This window comes from Geospiza fortis, unplaced genomic scaffold (genome assembly GCF_000277835.1).
Source record: "Geospiza fortis unplaced genomic scaffold, GeoFor_1.0 scaffold317, whole genome shotgun sequence".
Taxonomy (NCBI): Eukaryota; Metazoa; Chordata; class Aves; order Passeriformes; family Thraupidae; genus Geospiza; species Geospiza fortis.
Genome location: NW_005054398.1, coordinates 1718924 through 1728884, shown reverse-complemented (window position 1 = coordinate 1728884; position 9961 = coordinate 1718924). Strand labels below are relative to the sequence as shown.

The following is a 9961-nucleotide window of genomic DNA, read 5'->3' as shown; positions in this document are numbered from 1 at the left end:
GAAGGAATGATAACAAAAGCTTGTGTCTTGGACAGTCTGAGCGAGCTGACTGTGATTGGCCATTAATTAGAAACAACCACCTGAGACCAATCACAGACCCACCTGTTGCATTGCACAGCAGCAGATAACCATTGGTTACATTTTGTTCCTGAGGCCTCTCAGCTTCTCAGGAGGAAAAACCCTAAGGAAAGGATTTTTCCTAAAAGATGTCTGTGACAAATCTCCAGCCACTCTGGCTCTGTGGGAGCTCAGCAGTGCTCCCGAACACCTCAGCATCAGCACCCAGCCAGCCAGACATCCTGCTCACTCCGTGCCTTTTCTGCTCAGCAAAGCAGAATAAATCTGGTGGGGATGGAGCCAGCAACAGCTCTGTGTCATCCTGCCCCCACATCCCCAGTTTGCAGCCTGTGCAGGCTCATCCCCATCCCACTGTGGCAGGAGAGGTGCTGCTGCAAGGCAGGAGGGAGCTGGCATGGGAGGTGGCACAGGAGCTGGTGGGTGTTAGAGCTGTGATGGGTTGACTGCCAAATTATTCTTTGCCTATTGGAGCCAACCCCCCATTTCACAACTGCAGGAAACAGAGCCACATCCCCAGCTGCACAGAGCTGAGAGCAGGGCTGCAGAGATGAATTCCCAAATGGCACATGGCAGCCCCTGCTTTAGGGCCATTGTTCCTGTTCTTCGAGTGCCTGCAGAGCCTGGAGAGAAGCCTCTGAAGCTGGGATGCAGTGGGAGCTCCCATCACCCCTCACCCCAATCACCCTGCATTTTTTAAGCACTTGTTTGTCACTGTGATATTTTCTGAAAAATCCCTTCGCCAGGATTTTTCTCCTGAGAAATTGAGAAGCCTCAGAAAAGAAATGTAAACAATAATTATCTGATTGCTTTGGGATATAGTCTGGAGGTTGCTTACCAACAGGTGCATCTTGGATTGGTTCCATGTGAATTGTTTTGACTTCATGACCAATCCCAGTCCAGCTGTGTCAAGACTCTGGTCAGTCATAGGTTTTTATTATTCACTCTTTTCTACCCTTCTGATGTATCCTTTCTCTTTCTTTAGTATAGTTTTAGTATATTATTTCTTTTAATATAATATAAGATCATAAAATAATAAATGAGGCTTCTGAGAACACAAATTCTCATCTCTCACCTCATCCTAAGGACCTCACACCACCACACTTGTTCAATTCCTTCACACAGCACCAGGTGAGAGCAGGGCACACCCTCCTGCAAGAGCTCACACTGTGTCCCCCAGCCCAGGGACTCCTGACACCAGCTGCCACCCTCTGGACAGATCCTGCCAAAGAACTGCAGGCTCAGCACTTGGAGAGCTAAACCTTTGTGTTTCAGCCTTTTTTTTTAAATTTGTTAAATTAGCTCAGTGACAGGAATAAACTGCTTTCACACACTCAGAATTTTGGAGAAGGTCTGAAAGGGAGAGGACTTGGAGAGCAGCAGCACTCCCAGTGAGTGTTCATGGGGAGGTGTGGGTTAGCAGCTTTCAGACAAGCTCAACTCAGCCTTTTGTGTGTAAAACTCATTTATGCACAAAAGCTGATTAGGCTCAAGGCAAAGCAGGGCCAGACTGGGGCTCCACACGAGCTGCAGAGGCAGAAAAGCCTCAGGAAGGTGCTCTGTAGTGAGAGCAGCTCTCAGAGATTCTCTGCTCTCCCAGAGCTGCCTGCGCTTGACTGACAGAACATCCCATCCTTAACTCAAGAATTTTCCTCTCAAGGGCTCTAACACTGGGGGCAAGAGATACAGATTTTATTACCATTTTTATGATGAAGTTTTGATTACTCAGAGCTGCAGGCTCAAGGCTCAGTGCTGGGGGTTGGAGCTGTTTGTAGACTCTTTGCAATGCCCTACAGGTGATGTTTGCTTTATCCTACATAGGGAACAAAGCAGCTGGTAACATCAAAACCAGCAAAATGGCACAATTCACCTCCAGAGATGGGAGAGGCCTGACAAACACAAAGAGAGACATGTGCAGGAAACTGCAAAAAGCCATAAACACCCCATTGGGTTTTGTCCTTGCTTTTCCTGACTGCTTTTGCTTCACACAACCTGTGTGAGTGGCTGCAGGGACCATCTGCAATGATTCCTGTTGCTCTGGAATCCTGGAGCAGTCATGGAGAAGAGCTGATCAACTGCAGCATCACTGCCTTGCACCTCCTTCCTGGGCTCCTTCTGACAACACCTCCACCAGCAGGATCACAAGGCTGAATGAGAAGCTCAGAAAAAGCAGTGGTGACAAGTGGGTTTTTTATTTCAGACCCCAGTGGGTTTTTTATTTCAGACCCAGGGCAGTCTGTAGCTTTCAGGTGAGCTGTGAGACGTGGCCAGCTCACAGGACACCTGAAACCCTTTTCCAAAACAATTTTTGGAAATTGCAATTTTCAATAAATTGCAATAAAATTGCAATTTAAATTTGCAATTTTCAATGAATTGCAATTTTCAATTTGCAATAAAAATTAAGCAATTTTTATTATTGCATCCTGCTAAATCATCCCTGTCAAAGAGCTGTGGGTATTTCCCATCTCAATCCTTCTGTTACCTAGTGCCACAATGCACAAAGTAATCCTTTGGCATCTTCTACCCCAAACACTTTGCAGTGTTTAGGCAGATTATTTCAGTGTGATTTAGAGAAACACAGAAATATTGAATGATCTATAGCTCAGGACAGATTATTCCCCAAAAAGAGGTGAGAGGAGCAGCTGCTACTGCTCTGTGGAGAGAGAACAAGTTCGATGGTGGCTCTGGGAGTGAGTGTGTAACAGCACAGCCCAGGTATCCCCCAAAACCTGGGCAAGGAGGCTGCTCTCATCAGGGCAATAACAAAAAACGTGGCAAGAGGCAAAATCTTTATTCCAGTTCTGAATTGGAAAAAAACTGTCATGGCCACAAGTCACCAGTGGACAGTTCAGTGAGCACAAGGGAGGGGGCGCCTGGCCCGGCCAGGCACACACTGAGCACACGATCCCAGAGGCACTTGGAGAGGAAGCTCAGCTTCAAAGTACAAGCACTAAACACTTTGGCTCAAATTTTTAATATAAAAATTCACTAAAAAGGCTAAAATGTGACAAACCATTGGAAATACTGTGACAAACATTCGCCCTTGAGCAGTAAAAACCAAAACAAACCCAAACTGGCACGAAGCTTTGAAATGCATGCTTTCTTCTTTCTCCTGGTACACTGGACCATCAGCTACTTTAAAGGTTCATCTAGAAAATTCCATGGCACCTTCATCTCGTAGTTCAGTGCAAGGGACTACTCTCGATGGACCAGCACAAATAAACCCAGTAAAAAGAGGACTGCATACTGGAAGAGAGAACAGAGGAGACACAGGAGTGCACACTGACATCTACAGCAGCAAACATGCAGGGCACGGGGCTCTGCCTGTGCTCTCAGGAAGGGATTATAGCTGGGGTGGGAAAAGCAGGCAGGAAATAGAGGAGCTCTTACCTTAAATTTTGGATAATCGTTCATTAAGATAGTCACTATTCCAATGTAGGGCACAAATCTATAAGAATAAAGGTTTTTTTTAAAACAAACACTGTTCCAGGGTGCAGAGGGAGAGTCACTCAAGCATCCTGAGGGCTGTAATCAAGGGGCTGGTGACTTCTTCCTCCCTGTGGCAGTGGGTGACAACTAGCCCAGAGGGTGTTCCAGCCTATGCCTGGTTCAGATTCCACTTGCCTGCAAACACTGAGCCTTCCCAGGACAAATGTGATGACAATTCTGATCAAGTCTGAGCCCACCTACCCTTACATCTGTGCCCATCCAGCACCAACACCTCAGGACACAGCTCACACCTCAATGCCTTTGCTTAAGGCAAACTAAGAACTGAACTCTCCACACTCTCAGGCAGGTTACAAAACCCAGCAAAGGAGGATTTACCAGATGGAGACAGCACTGTGAAAAACTCCATTATTTTCAACTCCACTCACCCTCTTGCTCGTCCTACTACATCCTTCTTCTCCAGCCAGTGCTGCCCCTGCTTGTAGAGCCCTCTATCATCCACAGCATTGTTGTCTCCCTTTGTCAGAAATTTGATGTCTCCATTTTGCCTGGAAAAGACAAGACAGCCAGGTAAGGCAGGACAGAAAGTTGTTAAAAGCTGCTCTACAACAAGCATGGAGAGACCAACACAAGGGCACTAGAAGCATCCATGTCCTACAATTCAAGGAGGATGAAAGAGGGAAACTATCAAATGCAGCAGAAAGCAGATGGTCTGGAAAAAAACTGCCATGGGAAGAATGAATTCTGGCCCCAGCAAAGCTTTCCAGCAGAATTTCAGAAGTTTCTAGTGCAGGGACAGATATTGCCTCTTGGCTTTTGACCCATCTTGTGTTGATGCTTCTCTTGCTTCACACAAATGTTGGATTCTGGTCTCCCTACTACAACACAAAAGGAGAAACTGGGATTGAAGCACACAGCTCTACTCAGCAGTGGGCACAAGCAAACTGGAACTTAGAACTGATTAGGAAAGGGGGACAGAAAAACCCAAATAATACCACGATGACACTGCATGAACTCACAATGTGCCTACACCTGGAATGCTCTGGGCACTGCTGAGCTCCCCAGATCCTTTTCTGCAATGGAGAGAAGAACTGGCAAAGGTTGAGAAATTATTAACAAGGTCTGAAACCACTTCCATACAAGAAACTACAGACCAGGATCCTCCAGCCTGGAAAAGACAGAACTGATGGGACAGATATGACACAGTCCACCAGAAATGGCAGCAACAATCAAATAGCTTTTCTCTTCCAATGCAAGAGCCAGGGTACCAAAAGGAGCTCAGAAGTGATGGGTTAAAGCCAGGCAGAGAAGGTGCTATGCAGAAATATCCACAGTGCAAACTAAACCACGTCTCTCTGCAAAGGTATTTTGGTTGGCAAAAGTTGTATTGGCTGAAAAATTGACCCAATATTCCATGTAAAAGAGGAAATTAGGCTGTTCATAAAGAACTAGGACTTTGTGCTTGAAACTGTAACCTGCAGAAAGCAGGGAAATTATCATTACATGCTCTATCTAGTCTTTAATTAGTCCCGAGATGAATTAGCTTGCCAGAAATGGGATTGTGGAGCAGATGAATCTTTGCTTTGACCAGGAAAAAGGTTTATAGATTCTTCCCCAGCCATTCTTGTTCAGATGCTGGACAGGAGCACCCTCAGTGCTTGAATCTCAGCTCCCCCAGAAATGACAGATGGAATGCAAGCAGGAAAGCAGGCAGTTCTGTGGAGCTCAGGCTGTTTTCATCATGCATGAACACCAACAGGTTCCTTGACACGAGAAGTTTGGAAAGGAAAAAGGGAAAAAACCCACATCTCTTTCTCCAAAGCACATCTGGCTTGTTGTGTGGGAACAACAAACACTGTCTGGGAAAAGATAAAGATCCCCAGAGGTGCAGATAATGTAGTTTAGCTCTGAGGAGTGATGGTGTGGGAGTGCAGCACCGTATTGAGCAGTCAAGGCTCTGCCACGACGCAGCATGAGAAGCCCATGGTACAATCCTCTGCTCTCTGAGGTGAGTGACCCTGCTCCAAAACCACTAAGTAAATTTGGAATGCAGACTCTGTGTTAGTAATAAAGAATGAATTCAATTTTGGGCTGAAACAAGAAGAAAAGGCCAGCAAATAACAGACATTTTCTCACGGACACAATATTGATGTGAACTGGGGCCTGAGTTGCCCCAAAATCATAGAGAACACTGTTTCTGTCTTCCTGCATTTTGACACTCCTGTCAGCTTCTGCAGAGACTTTTCACTTCCAAACTGGCACCAGAAAATTATTCTTTAAGTAGTGAAAGAAGCAACTGACACCCAAATCCTGCCTTCAGCTCCCAGGTTCAGGTTGCAATATGGATTTTTCAGTTTATCTCTCCTAATACAAAGATTAGGTTTGTGTTTTGTTGTTTCAGTTAAATAAAACCTAAAATACTGCAGAATGGTTTCACACTTCTAGGATTGGCACTATGGCCCTGTTACATTTAAACCAAAAATAGTACTTGATACCCTGATATCCAGAGATAGAGCCACACAAAAAAAGAAGGGTGGGCAACATCCAGAGAGAAAATGCTGCACAGAAGAGGGGAGGAGGAAAACTGCATTTCACTTCAAAGAGTTCCCACAACATCACAAATTCTTGTGCAACATCAGATGTCAAATTCAGCCCATAAACTGAAGTTATTTTTAAATCAGTGGTATCAAAGAACAGCCCTCTGCAAACTGACACTGTTCAAAGTTCTGGGTACAGAATAAATCTGAACAGCAGAGAATGTGCTTTGCCTGCTGGGAGAGGCCTTGTTTCATTGCCTCAGAGCCAGGATTCCAGCTGGGTATTTACATGCACAAGGCTGGTCATCCTTCAGCTGGAGCACACAACTGGTCTGGATATTCCAACAGCTTTGGGAAAGGGATCCTCTCCATCCCATCAACACCTCAACCAGAGGAATCCTCAGATGCCACCTGGCTCAGCTCCAGCTCCCACCAGAAAACATTCACTCAGCAGAAGCAGATGCTGGGACCCCAGCCAGCTGCTGCCTCCCAGAGATGCCTTGAAGAATCAGGGATTCAGTTCTAGATTCAGTTTTCACTCAAACAACTCACACAGCTGGCTCATATCCTCACAGACTGGCCTGGAGAGGCCACAGCTCCATGCAGCAAAGCAGGAAAGCTCATGACTGCAGTGGAAGCCTTGGCTGCAAAGCTAAGCCCTGATGAGCCATGAAACCAATGCCTGTTCCATTCCTTCAGACACACAACCTCCCCAGTGCTGAGAGTGAACAGCACACAAGGACTCTGAGGACAAGAACACAACCTTCTAGAGAGATGAAAGGCCCTGAGTGTGCATGACAGCAAACACCAGGACAGAGAGACAAGCTCAAAAGTAACACACACTACACACAAAACACCTTCTGCCACCAAGACTCACTTCACACACAAACACAGCCATGCTCCAGCAGACAGCACAGCAGCTCAGGACAGAGAGGATGGCACAGGAGACAGGCAGTGGTGTCACTTCCAGTGCCTAAAGGGGCTCCAAGAGAGATGGACAGGGACTGCAAACAAGGGCCCTGAAGTAACAGGGGCAATGGCTTCTCACTGCCAGGGTTAGATGGGATAAAATAATTACATTTGTCCCTGTGAGGGTGGGCAGGCCCTGGCACAGGGTGCCCAGAGAAGCTGTGGCTGCCCCTGGATCCCTGGCAGTGTCCAAGGCCAGCTTGGATGGGGCTTGGAGCACCCTGGGATAGTGGAAGATCTATTCCACCCATGGCACAGGGTGGAATAAGACTGGCTTTAAGGTCCCTTCCAACCCTAACAATTCCATGATTCTACAGTTTGGAGTGCCCAGGGCACTGGCACAGCTTGTGCCTTCTGCTGGGTGATCTTTACAAGTAAACAGAGCAGGACAGATTTTGTCTGTCTGAAACTCCTGTGTCACTTCCTACAGCACCTGCATTTCCATGACTGACATCCCCCCTCCTTTTTTACCCATGAAGAGCACCAGATAGGGAAAGAGCAGCAGCAGAACCCCCAGACCCTTCACATACTTCTCATGGATTTTCAGGACACGATGGACTATGGGAATTTCCCTCCCCTCTATCCTGAAGACAACAATTTCTCCCACTCTGATGGGATCTTCAATTCGGTTGGTGAGGAACAGCAGATCTCCTCTGTGGAAAGCAGGCTCCATACTCCCACTGAAAAAGAGGGGAGGAACAACTGAACAACATTTAAACACTCAGCACCAGGTCTTCATGGCCCTTTAAGAAATATCTCACAAGAACCTCCTGAGAAAGAGAAGCTGTGGATACCCCATTCCTGGAAGTGCTCAAGACCACGCTGAAACCTTGATGAAGAGCTTCTGAGAAAACCACCCTGGAGACTGGGCAACTGTGTAACCTCTACTGCAATCAGGTTTTCAATCATCATCCTGCCACCAGTTTGGGTTTGTCGGGAAAAGAGCATTGCCAGAACCTGGTGTTACAAGCACATGCAAAGGGAAAAGCTTTTTTAATAAGCAAAAAGCTGATGATGAACACTGCCTTTTGATTTCTGAGCTCACCACTGGCAGGGCAATGCTGGCAGCTTTGTAATGATGGGGAGCTTTTTTTAATTGAATTTATTTTTTAGAGATAGATTATCCTCAGAAACAAAGCACTGAAAGCATTCCCATCTGAAACAGACAAAGGGACTTGCCAAAAAATTTGTTACAATGATTCATTGCTCTGCTTAATTATCTCATTTCAGGCACCACGACTCAAGTTATTTTTCTTCTGTCTTGTAAATGGCAATTGTTACCAACTACTTATCCTTCCTAATTCCACATAAATAATGCAGAACAGAACAATGAACTTTAAGTACCGCGTGCGTTTGTGTTTTATCTTCACAGAGCACGGCAGGTGCAGTTGAGAGCAGCAGATCCATCACTGCAGAGGGGATGTGACCTCACCACCCCTGTCTTACTCACTGGGAGGAGCAGGGGGAAACATCTGCCCTGCACCTACCTCATCTGCCCTGCACCCCCTCATCAGGAGGGGGTTTTGGTAAGCAGCACTTGGTCATGGCATTACAGCACTTCTACATCATGAACATTGACACAGAAACACAAGAAAAGGGCAGTGTGGCCACAGGGCAGGGGCAACATCCATGCACAGGGCCCAAGCAATATCCATGCACAGGGCCCAAGCAATATCCATGCACAGGGCAGAGGCAATATCCATGCACAGGGCAGGGGCAATATCCATGCACAGGGCCCAGGCAATATCCATGCACAGGGCAGGGGCAATATCCATGCACAGGGCCCAGGCAATATCCATGCACAGGGCCCAGGCAATATCCATGCACAGGGCCCAGGCAATATCCATGCACAGGGCCCAGGCAATATCCATGCACAGGGCCCAGGCAATATCCATGCACAGGGCCCAAGCAATATCCATGCACAGGGCCCAGGCAATATCCATGCACAGGGCCCAGGCAATATCCATGCACAGGGCAGGGGCAATATCCATGCACAGGGCAGGGGCAATATCCATGCACAGGGCCCAGGCAATATCCATGCACAGGGCAGGGGCAATATCCATGCACAGGACAGGGGCAATATCCATGCACAGGACAGGGCCAATATCCATGCCAGCACCAATGGCAGCCCAGGGAATCTGTCCCAGGCAGCAGGAAGGTGGGATAACACTGGTGGTACCCACTGCAGGACACTACTCTAAGGACAATGTGTGACACCCAAAACTTACAGACACAGAGTGACAAATCTTTAGCCCAGGACCACCTCTGTAATGGACAGTCGCTGAACCATCGCAGATGGGCTGGAAGGGACCTTAAAGATCATCCCGTTCCACCCCTGCCATGGGCAGGGACACCTCCCATTATCCCAGGGTGCTCCAAGCACTGTCAAACCTGGCCTGGGACACTTCTAGGGATTGGGCAGCCACAGCTGCTCTGGGCACCCTGTGCCAGGGCCTCACCAGCCTCACAGGGAAGGATTTCTCCACCCTGACCCCTCTAACCCTGCCCTCTGGCAGGGCTGTCCCTGTCACACCCGCTGTCCCGGGTATAAAGTCCCTCTCCCTCTCTCTTACCAGCCGGCTGGCAGAGCCAGGTGAGATGCTCTTTCTACCCGCTCCCTCCTCCCTCGCTATTCCTGAGCCTGGATCCCTGAGGAGCTCCTGGCCCGCTGGGGCTGTGGCTGAGCCCTCCCTGTGGGGATCCCCCCGCTGTGGGGGGCCCGGTGAAACCCGCTGGGTTTAATCCCCCGCACGCCGGCACTGACCTCAGCACCACCACGATGGGGCTCTCGCTGCCCGTCACCACCATGAGCCCCTTCCAGATCATGAGGGCGGAGGACACGATCATGCCGAAGTTGAGCACCTGGTAGTACAGCTGGGGAGCGAGGGGCGGGTCAGGCCCCGCCGCCCGCGCACCGCGAGGCGCACCGGCCC

The 9961-nt window shown here is 48.3% G+C and overlaps 1 protein-coding gene across 2 annotated transcripts; it reads right to left on the bottom strand.

Moving 5' to 3' along the window:
- Positions 1-2849: 2849 nt before the first annotated feature.
- Positions 2850-9899, bottom strand: SEC11A (SEC11 homolog A, signal peptidase complex subunit). Of its 2 annotated transcripts, XM_005425882.2 has the most exons (5): positions 9793-9899; positions 7559-7708; positions 3951-4070; positions 3466-3523; positions 2850-3321 (listed from the first exon to the last, which is right to left on the bottom strand). In XM_005425882.2, the coding sequence occupies exons 1-5, from the start codon at positions 9873-9875 to the stop codon at positions 3271-3273; spliced, it is 462 nt and encodes a 153-aa protein (XP_005425939.1). In that variant the 5' UTR covers positions 9876-9899; the 3' UTR covers positions 2850-3270. The 2 variants fall into 2 exon arrangements, with proteins under 2 accessions (XP_005425939.1, XP_014164484.1); XM_014309009.2 differs by having other exon boundaries at positions 2851-3523.
- Positions 9900-9961: the final 62 nt, after the last annotated feature.

What these genes read in the sequence shown, in the direction of transcription:
- SEC11A (XM_014309009.2), bottom strand. Translation starts at nt 9,875, where the DNA reads ATGATCGTGTCCTCCGCCCTCATGATCTGGAAGGGGCTCATGGTGGTG. An exon ending in GTCCTGAAAATCCATGAGAA is followed by an intron (nt 4,071 to 7,558) that starts GTATGTGAAGGG and finishes TGTCTTTTCCAG; the next exon opens with GCAAAATGGAGACATCAAAT. An exon ending in GTAGTAGGACGAGCAAGAGG is followed by an intron (nt 3,524 to 3,950) that starts GTGAGTGGAGTT and finishes TTATTCTTATAG; the next exon opens with ATTTGTGCCCTACATTGGAA.